Source organism: Apodemus sylvaticus, chromosome 4, assembly GCF_947179515.1.
Source record: "Apodemus sylvaticus chromosome 4, mApoSyl1.1, whole genome shotgun sequence".
NCBI classification, from domain to species: Eukaryota; Metazoa; Chordata; class Mammalia; order Rodentia; family Muridae; genus Apodemus; species Apodemus sylvaticus.
In genome coordinates this window covers 62,892,012-62,917,082 of record NC_067475.1, presented here as the reverse complement: position 1 = coordinate 62,917,082, position 25,071 = coordinate 62,892,012, and the positions used below count along the sequence as shown (strand labels likewise).

The 25,071-nt window shown below is 44.2% G+C and overlaps 1 protein-coding gene across 2 annotated transcripts in view; it reads right to left on the bottom strand.

Annotated features, from left to right (window-relative positions):
* Cd101 (CD101 molecule) overlaps nucleotides 1-25,071 on the bottom strand; it is a 39,828-nt gene that overhangs the window by 14,260 nt on the left and 497 nt on the right. The window contains exons 2-7 of one of the 2 annotated variants that reach the window (XM_052179635.1): nucleotides 15,637-16,017; nucleotides 14,029-14,445; nucleotides 12,349-12,735; nucleotides 8,302-8,679; nucleotides 7,157-7,561; nucleotides 3,208-3,618 (exon numbers count right to left, since the gene is read on the bottom strand). In XM_052179635.1, the coding sequence (XP_052035595.1) occupies nucleotides 3,208-3,618; nucleotides 7,157-7,561; nucleotides 8,302-8,679; nucleotides 12,349-12,735; nucleotides 14,029-14,445; nucleotides 15,637-16,017 (2,379 nt within the window). The remainder of the gene's footprint in view (nucleotides 1-3,207; nucleotides 3,619-7,156; nucleotides 7,562-8,301; nucleotides 8,680-12,348; nucleotides 12,736-14,028; nucleotides 14,446-15,636; nucleotides 16,018-25,071) is intronic. The other variant, XM_052179636.1, reaches the window with a different exon arrangement.

Below are 25,071 nucleotides of genomic sequence, written 5' to 3'. Positions count from 1 at the left end.
AAGCTCAAGAGAGCCTTCCAGTCATGGTTTCCTCATTGACCTTAGTCACTAAGGTTTATTTTCTTCTTGACATTCTTTCTTCTTTTGACCTGAGGAAAAAGTTTCTGCCACAGTGATATCCACAGTATCTCCTGGAAGCTTAGTAATTCATTTCCTAAGCCAGGCATACAGCAGCAAGCAACCCACAGTCACATGGCGATCACATGGAGATCACATGGCAGCCACATGGAGATCACATGGTGATCACATGGCAACCACATGGAGATCACATGGTGATCACATGGAGCTTGGTACCTTCAATATTTTAAGAGACTTTGGTCAACTACAAGCACTTTCAAGTTGAGAAATGTCACTGTGTTAGGTTAGTCTGTTTTTCATCACTGCAACAAAAATATCTAAGCAAGACAACTCAAGGAAGCAAGGTTATTGTGTGACTGGTGGTTTCAGGCTCCACGATCCAATAACTCCTATGTTCTGCATGTCTACAAAACCAGTACCACCTGGATGGCTTGCCTTATGATTAGGAGTCCATGGAGTAAGGCTTCAGCGGCCTCTTAGTGCCTATGCAGCTGCGCCCGGTAAAATGCATCCTATGAACCGACTTCCTCTGGAGTGCAGTGTGAGTAGGGGACTCCGGTCATGTTGCTCTTACCGCAAAGGAAAGTCATTTAAAAAAAAAAAATCACACTAGATCAGGGCAGTCTGGAACTCACTCTGTAAGTCAGGATATCTTTGAAGATATCCTATTCTGCCTCAGTCTTCCTAGTTGAATGCTACCAGGCCTCAGGGAGTTTATTCTTTAAGTCTTGAGTATGTGATGGGTGGGTCTGGCCAATTCCTGAGATGCCTCCAAAGCGCCTTTCCTTTTGCGCTGGTGTGAAGTGCTAGCACTAATCTCTAACTGCCAACTTTCTTTGACTCCCCATTGCTCAGCTTTACATGAGCCTCTTTATTGGGCAGATGCCAAAGATTTCAGCCCCTCTGCTCTGTTTTATCACTAGTTGTCACTGTAAACCTGGCTAAAGGGAAGGAGCAGTAACCATGCCATTGCCTGAGTTGTCTTTTTTTATTTTTTTGAGTTAAACCTCACTCAAGTCTCAGGGAACAAACAAAATATTTGCCAGAATTCAACATGAATGACCTTTAGATCACTTCTCAAATACAGCCCCCATTTCCATTAAAATTTCATGCACAAGGTCTCTCTGTCCATACTTCTACCAGCATTTTCTTTCACCAGGATTGCCCCATTAAGGTCTGCTTAAAACATTCTAGAACTGTTCTGGAGTGCTTTTTCAATCTCTTCCAAACTCCTCCCTCAAACCAGTTTCAAATGCCTAAGAATCACTTCATCAGGCTGGGTCATAGCATTGACCCCCCACCGCTCTGGAATCAACTTTCTATATTAGTTGTTGTTGTTGTAGTAATTGTCGTTGTCTTTGCTGTTGCTGCTGCTGCTGTTGTTGTAACAAATACTTAATAGAAAGAGTTTAGAGGAAGAAATGCTTATTCTGTTGATAGATAACTTCAGAGATTTTAGTCCAGAGTCACCGAGGCTTTGGGCCAGGGGTGAGGCAGAATTGCATAGTGTTGGGGAATGTGGCAAAATCTGCTCTGAGGATATAAGGAAGAAGAGGAAGAGCATAGAGACACCCAGGGACTCCCTTCTTCTCCCTGTTTATTCTGTCTGGCACCCCTACACCCAACCCCAGGCTATTTGATGAGGCCATACTTTCAGGCAGGTCTCCCCTTAGTTATTCTTCTCTGGAAATGTTCTTATAAACACACCCGGAAGTGGACTTTACTATCCTCTTAAGTGCCTCTCAATACAATTGGCTTAACAGTGCAGACTGTGAGAATTTCTTGATAGACTAAAAGATCTAATCCTGAAGGCATATTTCTACCTTAGAAACAGTGGCTTATGCCAAGAGATGTGGCTTCCTTAAAAAAAAAACAAACAAAAAAAAAAAAAAAAAAACGTGCAGGCATGCACAGTCAGGTGTTTGGCTAAGACAACTGGAAGGCAAGGATATCAGTCACACAGATCCAGAATGTAGGACAACAAAGTAATCATGAGGGTCAGAAAAGATAACAAATGGGGTCTCTGGGGCATCCAAGTAGAAGTGTACAGTATAGTCTAAAAGCACAAGGCTCAGAATATCTAAATCCAAAGATTTGGGGTGATTATCTTGTAGACAGTAGTTAAAACCAGGGCAGGGTTTTAGAAGTTCTGAGGAAAGCAGAGACTAAGAAGAGCCCAGCATTCCTCCCTGGGGAGCACTCAAGCTTATAGAGAATGGGAGGGACCTGAAGAGAAGGGACAGAGGAAGAGACGGCTCCCTAAGCCCGTTTCTCTTATGCTTCTCTTCAGCCTGTAAGCTTGCCACGGCTAAGAACCCTGTCTCACTCACCTTTGCAGTCCTGTTTCTAGCATATGGGAATGTCCAGTTATAATCTTAGGGGCTTTATAAAAAACATGTCATCTTGAAAATAGTACTTTAAGCAGCACATTAGATTGAGTTATTTACATCACGCCATTGGATCTCGTCCAGTTCCTTAGCTGTGATACTCATTTGACTTTAATCAACAGTTAGAGGTGACCCAGCCAGGACCAAGAGACCCAGTCAAGCCTGTCTGCATTCAGACGGCAGCACTCACAGACTAGCTGGAATGGATGGAAGTCCCATTACACTTTTAAAGATCTCCAGAGGTGGAGAAGACTCGCCCAGTAAGCCATTCCAACAGTTAACTACTCTTAGTTGCCTTATGTTTAGGCAGCCAAATGTTGAAAAGCCATTTCTCCACATATCCCCATAGAGTTGTACAGTTTCTGTTCACAGTGGGAGAAATATGCTTCGTATTACTCTTTCTCTGCCAAATTACAGTAGGGCCCCCACTGGAGTGGCACAGCTTGTTAATATAAAGATCTGGAGATACGATTCCCCGGGCAGCCGCATGGACCAGGCTGCCAAGCAGATAAGCAAACCAGCCAAGGGATCTCGTTCCTGTTTGAGCTCGAACGCTCACCCTGATTCACCTTACGCAACCTCCCCTCCTCTGGTAGGCTACCAGGTCCTGTCGTCGTTTGTAGGTGCCTATTATTTCTATGGTCCAGATCATATTTTTTTAATCTCTTCATAGTCACACCTTAAACATCGCTGGAGAAAAATCCTATAGAAAGATATATGACAATACTCTCCCAAGGTTTACCTGTGGGCTTGAGTTTCAATTCTGTGAGTCCTGAAGTCTTTGTTTCAAGCTTTTGCCAAGTGCCGCTTGCAGACAAGAGCCACTCCCCTACGGCGCAGTGGTAGTGGCCCTGGTCACTGTCCTCCACGCTCAGAATGTTCAGCAGAAATAAGTCTTGAGAAACTTTCTCAGAATGAAATTTCTGCTTGCTCCGAGGGGTTTGAAATTCATTCCCATATTTTACAACATTGGTTTGGTCCATTTCTAGGATTTTCAGATATGTTGCATTTTCAGGAACAGGAGAGAAATACCAAATAATGGATAACGGAAGGTTTCCAGCAGATCGGGACAATATGGCACATTCTATTTGAGTGCTGGAGCTGATGGATAGCTCTTGGACCTGACTGCTTGAGTTCACTCTCAGTTTGCTCTCTGAAGGAAAATAACGAAAAGAGTGAAATAATGAAGGAAAACTAGAAACACATACACGCACATGCACGAGCACAGAATTTTTAGCTAATTTGTTAACCAGGGCAAATAGCTGTTACAGCAACAGTGGTTCTCAGCCTTCCTAATGCAGTTTAACACAGTTCCTCATGTTGTAGTGACCCCAACCATAAAATTATTTGTTGCTACTTAGTGTCTGTAATTTTGCTACTGTTAATCGAAATTCAAATACACTCAGGATATCTCTTAACTCCTAAGTTGAAAACTGATGCTCAACAACCATTGTATGGGTGAACTCCCTGGCAGCTGCTGACCTAACTGTATGACTCATAATCTGAGGAAGCTGTCCTCTCCATTCCTGGGCTCTGTTCATCTCACGGGCAGTATGTGGCTAAGAGGAGCTGTGGATGGGACCCAACACAAAATTGTAAATGCACTTAAAACACTGAAATTTTGTTTTGCTTTTGGTGTTTTGGTTGTGTGTGAACTGTAGATGACAGTGTAGTGTTACAATGTCAAAAGGCCAGACATGCCCGTGGGAAGTCTGTGTGATTGCAAGTTGATATTTCTCTCTTCATAACATCCATCTGCTGGTTCTCTTTTGGCCCTTACTGTTCTGGGGTGGGGGCAGTCATGGATGGGGGCAGTCATGGGGAAAAAAGCCCAGCTCTTCCCCCACGTGATAATCCTGTTGCCTTTGAGCAGAGGGATCTCTTCCACAGCACATTTGCATCGTTTAAGGGAAAATGGCATTATGTGTGCTCTGTCTCTGTGTGTTTATATCTGAACTGCTCTGGATCCCCGGTTTGTCAAAGTCCGGTTAGGGCTGCCTTCCAAAATGAGTAAACAAGAGGAAGTTAATCACGGCTATTAAAATTCTTTCTTTTTGCTGCCACTCCTTTTGAGACTATCATGAGGACATGGGGTCTGTTATCTTTTAACACTAGTGGCTTTTCCTTTGTCCTAAGATGCACAATATTTGTCACAAACCTCTTTGCCATTTCTTGTTGATCACTTTACTTTCCTTGATGTTGCCAGTATTCCCTGAATTCCCCCTTCAACAAACATTTATTAATCACATTATATATCACATACCAGACTATTCTAGGTATTTTGTGAATAGCTCCTGTCAGTGAATTATGGTTTAGAGGAGGTTATAGGACAGGAACAAAAGACTTCTTGGAAATGGCCGCCAATACAGGACAGTGATATGCAGTAATGCAACAAATATCAGGATCACCCAGCAGATTTATCTAACCCAAGGACAGGAGCGAAGGGAGACTTCCTGGAGGAGGCAACTCTGAACTGAGCCTTGAAGATCAACAGCAGGCATTCAGATGAATAGAGAGCAAAGGAATTCCTCATAAAAGGAAATGGGGATTATTAATTTCGAATCCAGGCAGTTGAGTGTGCTTGGAAGTCAGATCTAGGATGGAAAGTAGGAGGTGCTGAAGAGACAAGTGCAGAGGATTATAAAAGATTTTTCATGCCTCCCATGGGAGTTTAGACATGCGGAGGACACAGTTTCTAATCTGAGGTGCTGGGATGTGGGGAGGACCACCACATCGTGAACAATAGGAAGGGACATCTATGGACAATGATAACAACCTATGCTATGACACTGAATATAGGCATGCCTTGGAAGCAGTTAGATATGAATCCCAAGACCAGAAGACAAACCATTCTGGAGGATGAGCATGGAGGTTGTCAATAGGTGGATTGTATCCACAGGAAGATTTTTTTTTTTTTTTTACCCTAGAAAAGCACAGAGACTCAGAGGATATACCTAAGCTTGAATCTAAATGAACAGTTGTTGTTTAAAAAAGAAGCTGGGCTTAATGGGACGAATGCTTGACTACCATGGAGGAGAATCAGAAGTTCAAGGCCACCTGATAAGTCTGACAATAGTATGAGTGTAGAAAGAAAAGAAGGAAAGGCCAAGTTTTGTAGCATGTACCTGTAACCGGAGCACTTAGCAGGTTGGGGCAGGAGGACTGAGAATTTCAGGCTAGCCTGCACTACAGAATGAGATACCATCAAAACAAAAACAAATAAAAGATTTAATATGGTGACTCAGAGGAGGAAGAGAATTCTGTACAAGAGAATGAGAAGGGATCCTTGGTGTTAGGAAGGAAACCTCATGCCAAGGAACCGAGAGCACAGAAGAGGAAGGCTGGTGGAACCAGTCATAGGCATCACGGGAAGGACAAGTAAATTAAGGCCTGAATGCATGAGCAAGACCATGACTATTAACAAAACCACTGCTCAGCAGCACAGAGCAGGAGGTGGCTGCCATGCCGGAGTGTCTGCCTTGGGTGCACAATAGCCACAGCCCAGTTCAATGGCAAGTCAGAGATTTATGGAGGTGGTGACTGCAGTAGGGATAGATTAAGTGACTCGTCCAAACCCAGAGCTCATCACATCTGAGCGATCTCAAAGCCCCTCACGGCAAGTCAGGAGAGAGGAAGCGTAAGGCATGGCAGAACTTCAGTGAGGCAGGGCTTCACTCTTAGCCTCTGTGTTCTGTTATGAAGACTGAATTGAACTGGAACCACAACTTCTCTCTTATATATTAATATGTTAAAAAGAGGTCGCTAAGTTTCTTTGTGATGGTTTGAATGGTTATGGCCCCTATAAACTCATGTGGTTGAATACTTGGCCATAGGGAGTGGCACTATTAGGAGGTGTGGCCTTGTTGGAGGAAGTATGTCACCGAGGAGGAGGGCTGGGAGGTTTCCTGTTGCTCAAGCTATCCACAGTGGCACACAGTCTCTTTCTGCTGCCTGTGGATCAAGATGTAGAACTGTCAGCTCCTTCTCCAGCACTACATCTGCCTGCAGGCCGCCATGCTGGCCACCATGCTTCCCGCCATGGTGATAATGGACTGAACCTGTGAAACTATAAGACAGCCCCAATTTAAATGTTTTCCTTTATAAGAATTGCCACGGTCATGTTGTCTCTTCACAGCAATAAAACCCTAACTAAAACAGTATTCTAATGGGATTTACATGATCCTCATCACTTCCAAATAAAAAATAGAGGCTGGGGCACCAGCAGTGACTGACCTAAAATATTGTCCCCCACTCCCCCAGAAGGTTCTTGAGGTTCGGCTATGCCACACAATACCATGTGCTTTCTGGCAATGGGAAGTCCTGGCAGGTGTGGAAAGGTCAAAGAGCAGTGGTTATTAGCTGCTAAGGAAGTATTTCATTGTTTTAGCAACCAATGTGGCCATTCCACGAACACTAACTTCATGTTAACGCCATTACACCATGCTCACTTTACTAGGACAAACACAATGAATGGATACTTTACCTCTATTTCTATAGTTTACACAAAGTGGGAGGAGCTCTATAGTTATTTGAGACCGAGGTTTACTATTTCAGCCTAGGCTGACCTCAAATTCTCCATTCTCCTATCTTGGCCTTCTGAATATTGGTATTATAAGTATGCACCATCACACCTGGCAAAAAAGATTCTCTCTTTTCTTTTTAAACAGGGATCAATGTCAAGTATCACTTACCTGGAAAAGTGACAGTAATCATTACTAGGTTAGAGGTGGCAGATACCCTGGCTGGGCCACTTGTGCACACAGAATCTCTGTCATAAACCTCCACTTTACACCGATACACCCCTGTCTCCTCCATAGCAGCATCATGGATTTGGAGTTGAGAACGAAAGAAAGACTGTGACACCTTGGTCTTCCTGTGGAGCTGGGAGAGAACGTCCCCCCATTCAACTGTGCCATTGTGAGTGACTCGAATAAGCTGATGAAAGGCCCCAGAGCCAGCTGGCTGGAACTGCCACATTATGGAGAATGGGAGCTGGAGATCCGAGTAGTTGGCCCTCACTATGCAGGACAGGTCGAAGGTATGGGCTAATGCCACTTGTGGCTGACGGCTCATCAGATTAACTTGTAAACTTGACTCTGTGGGCGAGAAAGCGAGACACTGTGCTTCCTGTTTACAGAGCCCAAGCACGGGGCCTTCCAAGTTTTCTCAATGCCACCCTTTACACAGGGCCACACACTTGTGTTCCTGGAGTGTCATGAATTTGGGGGTAGAGGTTGGTCCGCAGTACAGTCTGTCCTGAATTTCATCCTCAGTTCTCCAAGTCTCCCCCCTCCCCTATGACTGTTCTCAGCAGCCACAACAAACGGGCAGTGTTTCTCCAGTGTGCCACTTAGACAGCTGCACTGAGCAGGGACACCACGCGCAGCCAGGGTCTGGCCTCCTTCCTCTCCCCACCCCCCTGGGCTCCGTGTCACTCTCCTGCCCATGGTAGAGAAGACTCCATGATGCCTGGGTTGCTGCTGGAATGGGGCGGGCTGGCCCCCACTCACCTGTAAGTCAACTATAAATCATAGGGGTTTGTTTTCAACTTTGAACAATTGTCAAGTTGCACTCTAGAATGATCTTTATAGAGATGAATAAACTCGAGAGGCTGCTGTCAAGACTGATTTGCAAATTCTGCTCTGCATGACTCAGAGTACACTTAGTGTTGGCACTCAGGGTACACATGCCGCTGGCACTCACAGCACACATACCCAGGGCACTCAGGGTATGTGCGCCTCTGGCAGGGGTGGGTTCTGGATGACACCACTCAAACAGCAGTGTAGAATAAGGTGACTGGTACACATTAAGAAAAGGACTTTTCCCAGTGACTTACTCAGAGATTTAACAGTGATTGAAATCTTCTGGGTTGACTGCAAATCTTTGGCCTGGTTCTGGGCTCTCTCTGACACTCTGCATTCATAGGTACCATGGTCTGTGATCATGGCAGAGGCAATCTCCAGCCTAAAGGTGGCCCAGTCCACTTTCTCCAACCTCTTGTTACCACGGTACGCAGGGCCCGGAGAAGAGACTCCCAGTTGTACAGTACCATCTTGCCCCATGCCAGCCACAAACACGGGTGTGGTCTGGTTCTGTGGGGTGAGCCACCAACTCACAGACAGAGCGCTTGCATCCCCAGCTGCCTTGCAGAGAAGGGTAAGCGGCTCTCCTTCCCACACAGCATCCTGCTCAGCAGACACGGCCACACTTCTTGCTGCAGATTACGGGTTATGGAAGAAAAGTGCTTCAATAATAATAAATAAATAATAAATAAAAAACATTTTGAAAATATGATGATGAATCTTAATGATAAAGTACTTTACTTGTTTGATCAGAGTTGGTTGATTTCTTCTGTACCACACCCAGAACAAAGATCTTCCAAACACATCATGGATGGATGAATGGATGAATAGATGGATGGATGGATGGATGGATGGATGGATGGATGGATGGATGGATGGATGAAGGGAGGGAGGAATGGATGGAAGGATATAAAGATAAAAGGACAGATGGATGGGTGGATAGTATGTAAGTGTGTGTGTGTGTATGTGTGTGTGTGTGTGTCTGTGTTTGTATATAAATAACATAAAACTTCCCTAAGGTAATTATTACATAGTAGAAACAAGACAGCAGGCAGGTGACCAGGAGAGCCCATGAACACATACATGATTTATAATATATCCTTCTTTTTCTTATGGTTTTGTTCAGCTGGTCCATTCTGAGGAGGGTCTAGTTGGGCAAATTCATTAGGGAGAGTAAATGAACCTGAAAGTAATGACGCCCTGATAATTTAAATTTTAGGGTGTTGGTTTTTTAGAATAAAGGTTGTCAGTCTTTTCAATATGCTCTTTGTATATCTGCTTGCATGTGCCTGCCAGTCCTAATTAGTTTAGTGTATGTTCTGAACAGAAAGAAAATTATTAATTAGATCTCTGCAATATCACCATAAAAATCACTACTCTGGGAAATTTTTATAATTATATACACATATAATATACAAGTACATAGCTATCCTCTATCACTGGCAAGTGACAGTTTTCTCATGTTTAAGTGCTATAATATAACTATATGCTAAACAGCTATAAATGGCAAGGCCAGCTCCCAGATGGGAAATTCAAGACATAGAGAAATGAAAACATTCATTCAACAAATGCTTGTTGTACGAGGTCCTGTTCTGGCTTCCCTGTGGCCCATGCAGGTGGTCAGGAGCTCCTGTGTCCTGGGCATCCCAGCGCTAAGTGTAAGAACAACACCCACCATGACCTGGAGGCAGACTCACTCCGGGCAGCACACTTGACCTCTCCAAGCCTTTGTGTTTCTTTCCAGGAAAAAAAGAGGGTAATAATAGCAGCCACAATTTTTTTTTTTTTTTTTTTTTTTTTGCTTTTGCTTTGTGGAGAGGACTAAACAAAGGCCACACTAAGGGCTGAGGCCTTGGGCTACAGAGAGTACTGAAAAGGGTTAGCCATTACCATTAGTGTTTAATAAGAAGCACTAGCAACAGCAGAGGTACTTCAAAGCAAAAGAGAAAAATAAAACAGACTGGCATTAGCAACCTAAAGGGAATCTAAACGAATCTGCAAATTGCTCTTCCCTACAGAAAGAGAGAGAGAGAGAGAGAGAGAGAGAGAGAGAGAGAGAGAGAGAGAGATCCCATCCACTGCCTCGGGCATGCACACACCAGCTACAAAGGCAGAAGGAAGACTAATCTTCATAAACGGGCTGAGCAAGTTACCAAGCTTGCTTCTGCATTGTGGGTGAGAAAGGCAGTGATTGTGGTATGTTTGTTTGCTTGTCGTTTGTTTTTGATATAAAAATGACTCATGACAGAAGTTTAAAAATGAGAAGGGAAATAACGAGCCACAATCTCACCTCTTTAACATTATCATCACGATCAGTTTCAACTAGCATCACTTCAAAAACGCCTTGTGGTCACTAGCTTCGTAGTAAGAAGCATAGCAAGGCACAGCGGCAGTGGCTGTTCCCTCCTGTTTAAAATATTCATAGGATGATAAAGTCTGCTCATGTTTCAAATAGCAGTTGGACTTTCAAAACAGAATGTTAGACAAGGCCCCCAATAAGTATGCTAATAAGCTTTCCAATTGCTACATGTTAGCCTCAGTTTGGATGCCAGCTTATGAGAAAATAATTCTCTTTAGCATTGAAAGATAACTCTCTCTGCAGGACCAGAGCCCGACTGATGCCATGAAGTACCCTTTGGAGCTCCTGGGGACAAATTCTCACACGCCAGGTTTAAAGAGGTTTGTAGATATTTTCCCCCTTGGAGTTCAGAGAGTTAGCGAGCTCTGTGCAAATATGTAAACCGCCCACATTGTTTTTCCTGAATCCTAGAAACTTAGACCAAATGTTTAGCGTGGAAACTAACAGCAACACACTTCCTGGCCTGCCACCACCATGAGCTCTGCCTTCTTCCTCCCCAGCCAATGGGGAGAGGGAAGCGGAGCCCAGAAGGGGCATTTATCTATCTCTGGAGATACCCTAATGAGCAAGTGTAGCAAGAATAGCTTTCATTTCGCTCAGTTTATTTTTAATTAAAATTTCTTCTCTCTCTCTCTCTCTCTCTCTCTCTCTCTCTTTTTTTTTTTTTGCTTTTGGGCAAATTTTCTTCCTAGAGTTTGACTTTACCACTCAGCCCAGAGGATTCTAATATTAGTTGTGGGTGCATCTGTTTTTATGCTATAAACAAAGCACTGAGGATTCAAACATATTTAAAGTCACTCAACTTTCACAAAGTAATGATGAACCCAGTGGCCGACCTTGGGGCTGTTTTGTGTTGCAAGAACAAGATGTGTGAGTCTGGGTAATGTATAAAGGGGTTCATGGGCTTAAGGATGTAAGTTTTGTGGTACTGGCATGGTAGGACACTCTAACTACAGCAGGACATGGTGAGGAAGAGAGGGCAGCAAGAGAGAAAGCATACGGGGGTGTTCTCATTCACACAGTCCCGTCTCCCAAGATGGCATTAATACATTCACGAGGGTGGAGCTCCCATGGTCTAATTTCATCCTCATCACCACACTGAGGATCAAACTCTGAGCCTTTGAAGGGCAATTATACACAAGCCGCAGCGGTGGCTTGCACTGTTAGGGATGCTCAGAACCAGTTGAGCAGACAGCTCACCACACCCCAGCAAGCGCAGAGAATAGAGTCTGTTTCCTTTGTCTCCTCATTCCTCACTAGGAGTCAGAATTATGACCCACTGCGAGTTAACAGAACAAGATTAGCAGAAGGCAACTAAAAACATGGCTGCCCATCCTCAACTCAAGGTCAGCTTACTTGGCTGCGCGTGGGCGCGCGCGCATGTGTGTGTATGTGTGTGTGTGTGTGTGTGTGTGTTCCCCAGGAAAAAGGACTCTACACTTCTGCCCCCCATACACACGTGCATTCACACACACACACACACACATACACACACACACACACAGCATGTTAATGCACTTATAAGCATATGCTTATCTACATTGAAGTGTGAAACACACAAAGTCAGAGGACTTCATTAAATGGAAACAGCATATAAAAATTAAAACTAAAAAGCAAACAAGCAAAAAACAGACTCAAACTATGTAAGATGGCAAGACAGGACTTTGGAGCCACCTGCATCTATCATTTTATAGAAGAGAGAGAATTGAAATGGAGAGAAGTGGCCATCCATACTCCATGGCCCAGGAGTTGGATTCCAAACGTCTTGGCGCCTGGGTCCTCTCCTGTCCTTCATGATTTACTTCCCCTCCAATAGGGTCTGACTGGCGCCAGACACTAAAGGAAGCCCCACTCCCCCTCACCGATGTTCCTGCACTGCCCCACCGGGGGTGTCTGAAGACTGCACCATCTGTGGATGCACCTATGTCATGTTGTCACGTACCTGCTGGCTCCCTCGGCTGCACCCGGTAGCCCGGTGACTGCTTTCTCTGAAGTACCCACCAGGAGCCCGTCTGAGTCCTCACCACCTCTGCCACTTCACAACTGTAGGCGCCTGCATCCTCTGAACCCACGGAGAAGATCTTGAGAGAGAAAGTCTGGGCACTTAGCTTTGAAACTTGCAGCTGTCCTTGGCTTGCTCTGACTCTGTAGGGTCTCTTCAGGTCCAGGACCCCACCAGCATCAATCTGGGCAATCTCCTCCCCATCGAGGAACCAAGTACCCTGAAGCTGTGGGTCACCGTCTCTGCCAACAACCAGGCAAACCAGTTCCAAGGGATTTCCTTCCTCAGGTGAGCCACTGGCTGTGATGCTCACGTCAAAATCTCCTGCTAGGGAACAGAAGCAAAGCAGATGTTTAGAAAGCCTGCCGTACTTGCCCCTTTTGGCACAAGACAGATGGGATCCGTGATAAGGACCCATGGTTGCATTGCATGTCACCTTTCAGTTCTGCGGCACCAGAGTTCCCTACTCCAAAATAGCCCCGCAGTGGAAGAAAATGACAAAGTCCCTGAGTAGGCCAAGTCACCCAGGAAAGACAGTGTCCGTGGTTTTCTGAAAGCAGTTCCCAGTAAGGGAAAACTTTGCACAGAGATGTGTTAAAATCTCCTTAGGCCTGTGTCCCAAATGAAAGAGGGAACTATTTCATGCTGTGCTGAACTGCTACAGATTAGGACTTTTGGTTTTGCACTGGGGATTAAGCCTGGGCCTCGCTGTGTGCTAGGTATTTGCGTCTTCCAGCCTTTACACCTTACCGTGTTCGCTTGTCGAACAGCCGGTAGAATTTCCTAACTTCGGAGCACATGTGGTAGGGCCTTGTGGAACCCACGGAGCACAATTTGGACCCTTGAAGGCCCCGAGATGCACTGGAGCCGAGTACCATATAAAGTCGGTGACCCACCACTGGAGTATTGCTTTCCACAGTGGATACTCACGGTCTCAGCTGGTCCTCTTATTAAACCAACGCACATAAAAAGACCAAATATGACCAGGCCTTTCTGTCTACTTTTGACACAAATGGCAATGGATCATGCAAGGTGACACCATTTCAATATAGAGATGGGGCCTGGTGGGAGGACATCCTGCTGCCGACAGGGGCGAGGCTTCATACTAGAAACTGGAGGTGCTTTGAGGCCCAGCTGCCTGTGGTTGGTGGGCTTTGGAGAGAGGCAGATTTGACTTTAGAAGCAAACACTTTCTGTCCCGACACTTTCTGTCCCGGTAGGTGTTGGGATGTACTCACTGTGTCTGTAACTGTGGTCTCTTGTTTTTAAAACAGAGAGCTGGCTACATTGTAGGTGATTATTTGGATTACAATTAAATAATGGAGGCAACATGCTTACAAAGTGCCTGGCAACCATGGTTATGAAGCGATTTCCACAGCTGCCTCACAGCGTCAATCTATCTGCTTCACATTTCTTGTCCCATATAAACTCTCCCACGAACAGAGCCCTAATGGAACATTCTGGAACATCTTCTTAGTTATGCTTTCCAGATGACAAAAGCAAAAATTAACTTAAACTTTTTATCTACCCTTTAGAAAAAGTCAACAGAAGGTCTTAAAAAAAAAAAGATATCCCAACTCACTGAGAATGAATTCACAGGTTTCCTGAGAAGATAATTACCTGCCGGCTGGATCCTCAGAGCTGTTTGATCTGTCTGCTTTCTTGTGATCAAAGTCCACGTTTCATCTGGATCCTGAATCCACTCTGTGGCCTCACAGAACACCCGGCCTTGATCTGAGGGCTGGAGCTTGCCTATGGATAGCTTGAAGAAAGAGGCTCCAAGCTTGTCCAGCCGTATATCACCGGCCACAAACCTGTCTGCATAGGAGGGCCCAGGGGCCAATATAAAATCCTTGGAGAGAGAAATGATCTCAGTGGCTTGGCTCCCTCCTCCTTCCTGCATCAGGTACCAGGTGAGAGACAGGTGGGTATGTTGAGCTGTGGCTTTGGTTGCCTGGCAGGTGAGTTCTAACGGCTCACCTTCCTTCTTGCTGAGAGTCTGGGAGGGCATGGTGGCAGACAGGGTGTCGGGGACCACTGGAAACAAGGCAACAGTGGTTTCCTTACTGGTTCATGTGTGTCTCATTAGACCTTCCCGAGGGAAGATGGCACCTAACCCTCAGCTGCAAGGCACATCTCTTGAGTACTCCCAGCCATACGCATGGGCTTTCCCTTTTGCTGAAAGAGCACAGGAACTTTGCAGAGTGATGGCTCAGTGATGCAGGATCCTGCTTCATCAGCCCAGGCTGGAGCCAGGTTAGCTACTCAGCCATCAGTAGGAGGAACTTGGCGTTCCTGGACTCAGATTCTGGCTCTCAGCCACTCTGTCTTACTATATGGACATGAGTGGATTGGTTTTTTTTTTTTTCCCTCCCTAAACCCTAATCTGCTTTTTCTATTATGGAGATCTAAAGTAATGCAATTTCTTATTCAGCCAAATGCAAGCTTTCCCAAGGTTTCTAAAGCTGTCTGAAGACCCTACTATTCTCTTCTTCCTGAAATGTAAACCACACATTTGGAGCTCATATAAGAGCAGCACCGAGGCCAAGTCAATGAATATTATAGACACTGTGCAAGAGCTGAGAGTTCCCAGGACGCTCAGAGGTGGTGGGAGATGGGCGTATAAGTAGCTGATTATGAGGGAGCTGGGTGATTGCTGGTATCACAGTATGAACAGGGCATTAAGAAGAATCAAGTTGGGGATATAGGCTGAGGCAATCTAAAGGGTTCTGCAAAGGAGGAAGTGTTGAATCTGCATCCTGGAGTTCATGTAGGAGTTTGCTAGACTACAAAAGGAGACTAGATATTGCAGGCAAACCACAGTTGCAAGAATTTGATCCTCTCCCTCTTGATAAATGTGCTAGGAAATGGAGGTTGGAAAATAAGCATTACAGTTAATGACATCACTCATGATACTGGTGCTGGCTCTCCTACTGAGCTTCAAGATGAGATGGGGGTGAAGGGGCACGCTAAGATCTAGCTAATGCTTTGCTACAACCAATTTGTGAGCAGGGGGCTTGGGAAGGCCTCGTACTGGCTCCACAAGTTGTGTGACATATGTCACTGGGAAAAACATGAGACACCTACTTGTGACACATCTCCAAAATACTTGGAGTGGTTAAGTAGGCTCTTTACCCAGAGCAAACAGACTAGTGGAAAGTCTCTCCCTTGGCAGGGCACTTTGATGGTAGATACAGGCTTGTCAAGGGCTAGGTAACAAGAGCTTACCAGTTAGGTTTGTCTTCGCACTGTAACTTCCAAGGTACTTCCCATCCGTGTTGGGTGTGTGGCACTCATACTCGCCAGTGTCCTTCATCTGGAGTTTTGAGAAACGCAGCAGGACCGAGTCACCCTGAAGCCTCTCTACATAGATCTCCTTGCTCTGCACCCTCTGGGAATACATTGCATAGGAGAAGCCAGCATCCTTGGTACTGATGATCTGGATTTCCTTGGTCGGGTCACTTGGCAGGTAAACAGACCACTGGAAATCCTGTGTGGAAGGACCCTGATGACCACTTACGTTGCAACCGATGCTGACAGGGTAACCTTCGGCTCTGTACAGAGGCCCTTCTTGAATTTTTACTTCCCTCTGGCCAATGCTGAACTTAGCTTGTAAGTAGGAAGAAAGGAAATAAAAATAGGTAAGTGCTCTAATTCCCAGGGTACCGCATCGTGTAGGTCTCTGTATTACCATCCTGGTAAATGAGACCGAAGGTTATTTGCTGTAATCACTTTGAATCTTTACCACCTTCCTCAGGCTGGATGGCAATGGAATGGCTCAGTGAGGTCATCGTTCCTCTGATAACTAAGCTTGCCCAGCCCTGGTCTCCTTTTGAAAATGTTTAGCCTGAACCAAGTATTAAGGCCACGCCTATGAAGCAGCAACTCATCTTAAAAACCATATCTGATATTTTTACTTTTGCAGTATTTTACAGCAAAACAGAATAAACCTGCTCAAATCCCAGATTCCACAGTCTCTCCCACAGAAGGGCAGTCAAGAGATGTAAAGTCCACAGCTTTGCTCCTGATTCTTGCTGGCTGGTTACAGATATTTGTAGCCCCCAGCCATGTCTGGTGCAAGACTAGATAAAATTAGCACCAGAACCAGCAGCGACACTTCCTGTCTCTGCTGTTAAGGTTTTGCTTTTCTCTTTGCTTTTGCTTTGTTTTGCTTTGTTTCATTTCTTAGAAAGGCTCTTCCACTTTATTTGAAACTCTCAAACAGATGTTTATGAAGTCCAGGTTCTGGGCTCAGAGTTCTATTTTTTTTTCTTACCCAGGGTTTTCAGCTAGGATGTTTTCTAATTGAAACTGCAGAAAATTAGGTCTAAAGGAGAAACGTGATTAAAAGGTAACTTTTCTATAAAGATGTTTTTTGTTTTGTTTTGTTTAAAGATTTATTTATTTATATGTAAGTACACTGTAGTTGTCTTCAGACACTTTTTCTTCTCATTCTGGCCCTTCTAGCTCCAGCCCAAAGATTTATTTATTATATGTAGATACACTGTAGTTATCTTCAGACACCCGAGAAGAGGGCGTCAGATCTCATTACAGATGGTTGTGAGCCACCATGTGGTTGCTGGATTTGAACTCAGGACCTTTGAAAGAGTAGTCAGTGCTCTTAACCACTGAGCCATCTCTCCAGCCCTATAGAGATGTTTTAAATTCAGCATTTTTTTTTCAGAAACTACAAGAGTGTTCGTTACGATTAATACTGAAAGAGGGCTTGCTTTGTGTTTCTGAACGAGCAGAGGCCAGAGGTGAAGATGTCACAGAGATGGACAAGATCTTCTCTGAGGGTCCAGGAACCCTTGAAGGGCAAGACGAGCTTCAAGGACACCAGAAGGTCCATCGAAAGCTATGGGCAGCATGAAGCAGTTGACAGGATAGAATCCTTTAGAGCAGGCTCCAGAGAGCCAGAACAAGGGCAAAGGTTCAGGAGACTCCTGTGGGGAGCAAGGGAAGAGAAAACAGAAAGAGGCAGGAAGGAGGCTTCCCTCCCCCACGAGAGGGTAAAGTGATTAATTGATAAAACCAACTAAAAACTTAAAAACCGCATCTGAATTCGCTCAACCAAAACTGGCCAAGAAACTAATCAATACCCAACCACACACATTTCCAGTAATAATTTAAAAATACATTTAAGTATTCATAAATCTCAATGTTATATATTTACATCACACTTTTTTTTGTACTGAATATCTATAAATAGAAATTAGACTACATTAGAAAAAATTAAATTATTACTTACCAGAAAATGACTACAAAAAACATTTTCAGCAAGGTAACCTTGTGAACTGTGAAATGCGGGTGCTGTGCACCAGGCCGCACACGAAGAAATACCTACGACAGTGCCATTCACCATTGTCCCCAAACAAGGGGCACGCCCACCACCAGCAGAACACATAAACTACAGTAGTGTACCGTAAGATGCAATTTCATAAAGAAATTAAAAATTATAACTATTTGTAGTAACATGTAGAATTATGCCTGATCATTCATAGAATACCTTTGAATCTCTTTGGCTATCTACAGAAATAGTCTGTTTAAAAGTTAAAATATTTAGAGTTAAAATATAGGGAGCTGGGGAGATGGCTCAGAAGTTAAGAGTACTGATTACTCTTCCAGAGGACCCAGGTTCAATTCTCAGCACCCACAGCTCACAGCTATCTGTAACTCCAGTCCTAGGGATCCCAATGCCCTCCCATAGACATATGTAAAGGCAAAAATCACCAATGCATATAAGATAAAAAAATTAAAAATTTAAAAGCAGGCAAAACCACATTGTATCATTTAGTTGATGCATAAAGATTAAAATCGTCTTTAAAAATAGGTCAGGGAGTGGCTATCATGGGAATCAGGAAGGTATTTGTGGGGAGGGATTATATCCTGATAATGCACAGGCAGAATGGGTAGGCACTTCTAGGGACCTGATGATGCTGTTTCTTGAATCATGTAGTGATTACACAGGTTTTATTTTCTGCTTATTCATCAAATTATACATTTATGTTTTATTAGCCCTTTCTTACTATATCTCACCATGAGAATTTTTTTTTTTTTTTTTTTTTTTTTTTTTTTAGAAATGAGGAGATGTTACAATCAGCAAAGTGCCCATTGAGCAAGCATAAGGACCTGAGCTTGATCCCCAATACCCAGGGAAAAGCTGGGCACAGCGGTGCACCCGCTCTCCAAGTGCTGAGGAGGCAGAGGCAGGAGGCATCCCGGGGCTTGAAGACAGGCTCACCGATCTGAAATAGTGAGCTGAGTCCAAGGTACAAGTGGTAGATCCTATTTCTAAATATAGGGTGGCACACCCAGCTATGACCAATTTGGCAAGATATCCCAAGAGCATTACTGGCCCTCATATCTTGGTGGTAACCAACAGCCCTCTAATTAAGGCCCACCCAACAGGAAAGAAATCATGCTTAGTATTAGAAACCTGGCCACCCGCCCAGGGCTAGTGAGGTCATGGATCTTTGAGACACTTTACTAAGCTAGCATAATCCCTAACTACATTCTAAATATTTATCCTTATACCCACAGGTAAGTGTAATTCTTTCGACTCATTGAATAAGCTTTTCTTTGCAACAAGGGAGAATATTACAGAAAAGACACAACCAGTCAAAATGCAAAGAACAACTCATCACGGGAGACCAGCTCCAGCTGATACATTCACAACACAACTCCTGCAGCTAAGGCTCAGGGAACATCATAGAAGAGGGGCAGAAAGACAGTCAGTGCAAGGGGACCAGGAACCCTGCTGTGGCAATGTGTCTTCTAGAAATGACAGAGAAGCCTCACCCATACCCCAACAATACCAGTGCAGAAAAAATACCAGGAAAAGTACCACATGGAAGACATACTCACATGGAAGAAGGAGCACTCACTGGGCGCCTCACTGACCAAGAACAGGCAACGAAGGATTGTTGAGAGCTGGAGAAATATTCGTCCCCATGATCGATCCCCGAATTGTTTACCCAACACCAAGTAGTCAGCCATAAAGTCATATACATGCACCTAACACCAAACGAACTGAGCAGGCTGTATTTATATATTTATGCACATATACATTCATGTAACAATGACAAAGGAAAAGAAGCCATCAGTTTGAGAAGAGGGCAGGGATCTAGGAGCGGATGGAAGGATGAAAAAAAGGGAGAAAATAATATAATTATACTTTTTTATTTTCCCAAAAAATTACAAAAAAGAGAAAGAAAGGAAGGAAGGGAGGGAGTGAGGGAGAGAGAGAGAGAAAGAGAGAGAGAGAGAGAGAGAGAGAGAGAGAGAGAGAGAGAGTGGAGTAAGGTTGAGAATGGTTCCTGACATTGCTCTTCACATGTGCGTGTGCATACACACACACACACACACACACACACACAGAGAGAGAGAGAGAGAGAGAGAGATACAAATAAACATTTTTTAAGTAGCGTTTGGGACCACCTTTCATCATTCCCGCCAGGGCACGCACGCTATGCTGTTTTTGCAGTGTGGCAGCTCGGCCTTGCATCTTCAATACTTTTCATCACTTCCCAGTGAGGTAAGTGCACATTAGAAGGTCTCTATGTGGAAACTAGCACCTCATTCTTCCCTGCTTTATTTGCCCAGTCAATAAATATTTATTCAGCCACTTGCAGTCTTCCTGATACTTGAGAGATTAAGACATAAAGATAAATTTACAATCATCTCTGTCCTTGAGCCTTATTAGGCTAGCCAGTCAGAATGGCAATCATCTCTATGAGAAAGATACAAATGAAAGCCCCCAGGAGGGATCTGAAGAGAGCCGAGAGCTCGTGGCTTGGAGGCACACACAGGTGAGGCTTGTAGAACGGATGCTATCTCTGTTTTCCTATGTTTCATGACAAACCTATAACCAATATCAACTTGGGTAGAAATGGAGAGGGCTTAATAGAATTTATAGCACACCGTGCGTCATCGAGGGAAGCCAGTGTGGGCTCTAAATGTAGGAATCAGAAAGTAGGAGCTGAAGCAGAGACTGTGGAGAAATGCAGCTTAATGGCTTTGTCCCTGGCTCATGTTCTGTTGCTTTCTTACATAGCCCAGGTCCAGCTGGGTAGGGATGGTACCGCCCATAGTGAGCTGGCCTTTTACATGGATTAGCAATCAAATCCCAACAGATATCCCTACAGGCCAATCTGATGGAGACATCTCCTGGGTTGTGAGTCTCTCTTCCCAGGTATGTCCAGGTTTGTGTCAAGGTGGCAAACACTAACTAGCACAGATGGCACCAGCATTGGACTTTGGGGGATTGGGAAGATTACAGGCCAAGTGGAGACAGAGCCTTTTAGATGGAAGAAACTTTATGACAAGATGACCTGAGAAAAAAATGAAAAGAGCTGTCAGAAACAGGAAGCGGTTCACTGGTGGGAAAGAGGTGCAAGACAGATAGGCGCCTGAGACTGGCTAGGAGCATCAAGGGCGTGACTCTCATGGCCGTCAGCTTGGAGTTAATTGGGCACTAGGAAATCCACTCAGAGTGCTGGAAAGATCTTAGGGAAGGCAAGTGATGGCTGTTCGGAGAATGGTGGAAGTTGGAAAGAGACATCAGGTAACTTCTAGCTCAGGACAGAGTTGATGAGAGGGCAGGGGTGGAAAGAAAGGGGCTGTAACTAAAGAGTTGTTGTGGAGATGGTATCTGTAGAGGTTAGTGCTCTGGATGCTTCAATGCAGCGGGGATGATCAGGGACAGGAGGTTGGAGGAAATCAGAAACCATGTTTGATAGATCAGTAGGAAAGTGGATATCAGTGAGAATCACCATTGTGTATTCAAGGGTGGGCAAGAAGATAACACATTTAACTTTGGAGATGAAATTTGAGTGCCCTGGAATAAACAGGAAAGACTCCAAAACCAAAACAAACACACAAAAACAAACCAACAACAACAACAACAAAAAACATTTGGGAGATATTTAAATAAGTGTGCATCACCTTAAAGACTCTTAAAGACTTGGAAAACATTTGTAATTTATCCCTTTCAAAAATTCTGTTATTTCTGTGTTTAATAATGTCAAAATCCACAATGATTCAGACAGACTTGAACCTAGGCCTATGAGATCCCAGTTGTTCTATGGCTCTGCCCAGTGTTTCTCACTGCCTGGCAAGTCCCCGAGCTTGGGCTGCAGGTGTAGACTAGGTCCATTACACATAAATATTCAGAAGTGTTATGGAGTCTAAAGATGGCCAGGTAGAGCCTCCATTATATGGGCGGGGATGAAACCTAGAGAAGGACCCTGAGAAGTCAGGAGAGCAGGAAGGCAGCTATTCCACAGTGGCTTTGGGAGCCAAAGGAAGTAGAAAGTTTCAGGGGAGAAGGGCTTGGTCAGCACTGCTCAGGGCTGCTGGCAGGCAGGGACTAGGGGAGGCCTTTGCATCAACTAAGTAGATTGCTGTGCAGAGCTTTCTAAGTGCATTCCAGTAGAGCAGAAACAGCAGTGGGTTTGAGGCTAAGAAGTAACTGCAGAACATGTAAGCCACTTCATGGTGTTGCAGGGGACAAGATGAGGATGGCAACTAGAAAGGGTAGCCAAGTGACACGTGGCACTTTTGCAGAGGCAGCAGCATGGGAGAAGAGACATACGGAGCCTGAGAGGGCTCGTGGAGGAAGAGGTTGGACCACAAGAAAGAAAGTCACTGTGCACAAAGCCCAATCGCCATCCACTAAGAGAGAAAGCAATGGCCAGTCCCCTGCAGGATCGTCCTCTCTAGGAGGAACCGAGAAGCCCTGACACAGCCCATAGAGACAGACGGTGGCCATGACAGTTAGACATGTCATTATGTGATTCCTGTGAATTGGCCTCTGGACATCATATCTTTCCATCTCAAAGATACTGGCCAGGGATGTGGCTCAGTGGTTGTGTGCTTGCCTAGTACACACTAGACCCTAAATTTATCCCCAGAATTGCAAAAATAGATAAATGACTTATAAAACATCAATATGTTTACTTTCATTTCTGAAAAGATCTATGTCTTAGCCTGTTGATAGCAATAAAGAAATAAAAAGTAAATGGAGTCATGTTGTAGAAACACAGGCCTAGAGACTACGCACTGTAAGATTAAAACACTAGTAAGATTTGACGTCCAATGAGAGGTTGATCTGTGTAGATGTACCTTCTAGCTGTGTCTTCCCACATGGAAGAGACTAGCTGGGTCTTTCCACTCTCTTGTAAGAACACTAATCCATTCAGCCAACTACCTTTCAAAGGCTCTATATCCTAATGCCATCACCCCCCCCCCCCCCCCGCCGAGTTTAAGTTCTAACAGATAAAATCCAAGAGGACACAAACATTCAGACTACAACATAGTCAAAGGATTTGAAGTAATTCCATGTTATGCAAAATCTACCTAGAGAACAGCCAAGACACCAAACAATTGCTCTTGCTGTACACATTAGAAGCAAGTACTCTCTCTCTCTCTCTCTCTCTCTCTCTCTCTGTGTGTGTGTGTGTGTGTGTGTGTGTGTGTGTGGTGGGGGTGAAGGTGGAGGGTGGAGGTTGGGACATCATCCACCTAGAGTGAAGTGGAATACTTTCCTGTTTTTCCATGGATACAATCTCAGTAACACAAAAATAGCCCCTCTCCAAAGACCTCTTGTGATAATGGCCCCGTTAACTGTCTGGCACTTGGCCAGGGTGAGAGGTGAGACTGCAAGCAGGCTAAGTCCACAAGAGCATTCACCCACTGCATTAGCTTCTACGGGTCACATTCTAATTGGTTACTTAGCATTCCTGTCTAATAGAGAAAATAAAACTCGAACGGGCCTGGTAAGATGGCTAATTGGGTAAAGGCATTTATTAAGCAAGCCCTGATGATCTGTGTTCAATTGTGAAAAGCCATGAGAAGGCACAAGAAAACCAAGCCCAAAAAGCCATCCTCTGACACCATGTACAGCACACAACACACACAATAGTAAGTAATATAAAGAAATAATAGATTTGAGGCATTGACTGTGGCTCAGTGGTAGAGTGCTTGGTGAGGGAGCAGGTGCTGGGACCCAGAGACCTAGTTTCCACATTCCAAAACAACACTATGAAGTTGGGACAAAGAATAGATTTGCCAAACAATGTGATTGATCATTTTATCATCATTAATTTCCTGCATTTCCTCTCTATAATTAAAATGAGATGCAGCAGGCTTCAAGTTACTTCCTTTATGCATGTTATGCAAAAAAGTTTCACTTATGTATGTCTCATGTAAGACCTGTGATTCCATGCAAAACTGGAACTTAATACAGGTCAAAGACTAGAAGGAACAAATGCAGAACCCAGGCCAGGCAACCATGGAAGTGGGCGGAGAAAAGTAACCATCTTCTCCTTTTTGAATTTTGACTGTTATGGTGCTTCCTCTAGACCTTTAAGCCTGCTTATCAAAAAACAAATGGACAACTTATAACTAATAAATAATAATAATAGGAACAAGAATGTGTAACTTTCTACATCCTTATGCAATGTAAACCCAGTTCACTCCCATACAAAGCAAGTGCACAGTCCCCACACATGAAGCAAGCACACTCAGTCATATGACTGAACAGGATTACAGACACAGCAATCCACGCAGGAGTCCACCAAGGCACTGTCTGTCCACGCTTGCCCTTAGATGCTGGCAGGTGCCAGTCACCTGGCAAGTGGTCCTACCACATCCGTCTGCAGGCTTCCTGTCTCCTTCTCAGGCCCCAGGTCTGACCCTTACCTATATGCTCACTGAGTTGTGATCCTGGTTCAACTCCACCAGGGCTTGCTGGTCTACCTTAGTGCTGAATGGTACACTTCCTTTATTTTTCTTATAAAGCTATAGCCTTGGCCACAGGGATTGCAGCTCAGCCCAGTTCCTCCCTCATCCAAGATACCCCAGTCTCTGGGAATCAAGAGTTTTAAATTTGAACCCATAGATAGGATTAAGGGTCCTTAAACCAGGGTGAAAAAGTCCTGTCATCGTTATTCTCATTAATCTCCAATGGAAGTGTCCTACTTCCTTCTGTGATGGATGTAGACACGGAACCATCGCTATTTGCATATTATATGGCAGTTTTTGTGGGCATATTAAAATATTCTCTTCATACCTACCACTTCTCTAAGCTTGGTGATTAATAAATAGTCCTCCAGATCTTGTTGTATAGTACATGAATAAGAATGGAAATAAACACATTATGATTTATTATTTTTTAACATTGTTTATTCACTATAAAATTCAGGTTGGCCTCCTATTTTAAGCTCCTACTAGTGCTGTGATTACAGATGCCACTACACTGGTATTAAAAATATTTTTTATAACTTTATTTCAATATGGCCAGTTTATAGTTCTATGCATTTTATAATATGCATTTATAAGTTATACTGAGATGGTCTTTGTATGTGGCACACAGCATGCCTGATAATTGCTCTACATGGTAAGGAACTGATTTGTTCTACTCAATTTATCTGCTTCTTCCCTTTATTTCCAAGTTTTTTCTTCTTCCATCCTCTTCAAATATACATAAGTGTCCCTGGGCCACATAAAGGCTCTATATGTAGAGCCAAGTAATTGTCCTGATCCTTCTCTGTCTCTCTCTTTAGTTCTCAGGTAAAGCCTAGAACCTTCTTTTAGCTTGACCTAAATTTCAGGGTACTCTCATTGCTTTTCTTCTACCCAGTCACATACACAAGGCATACA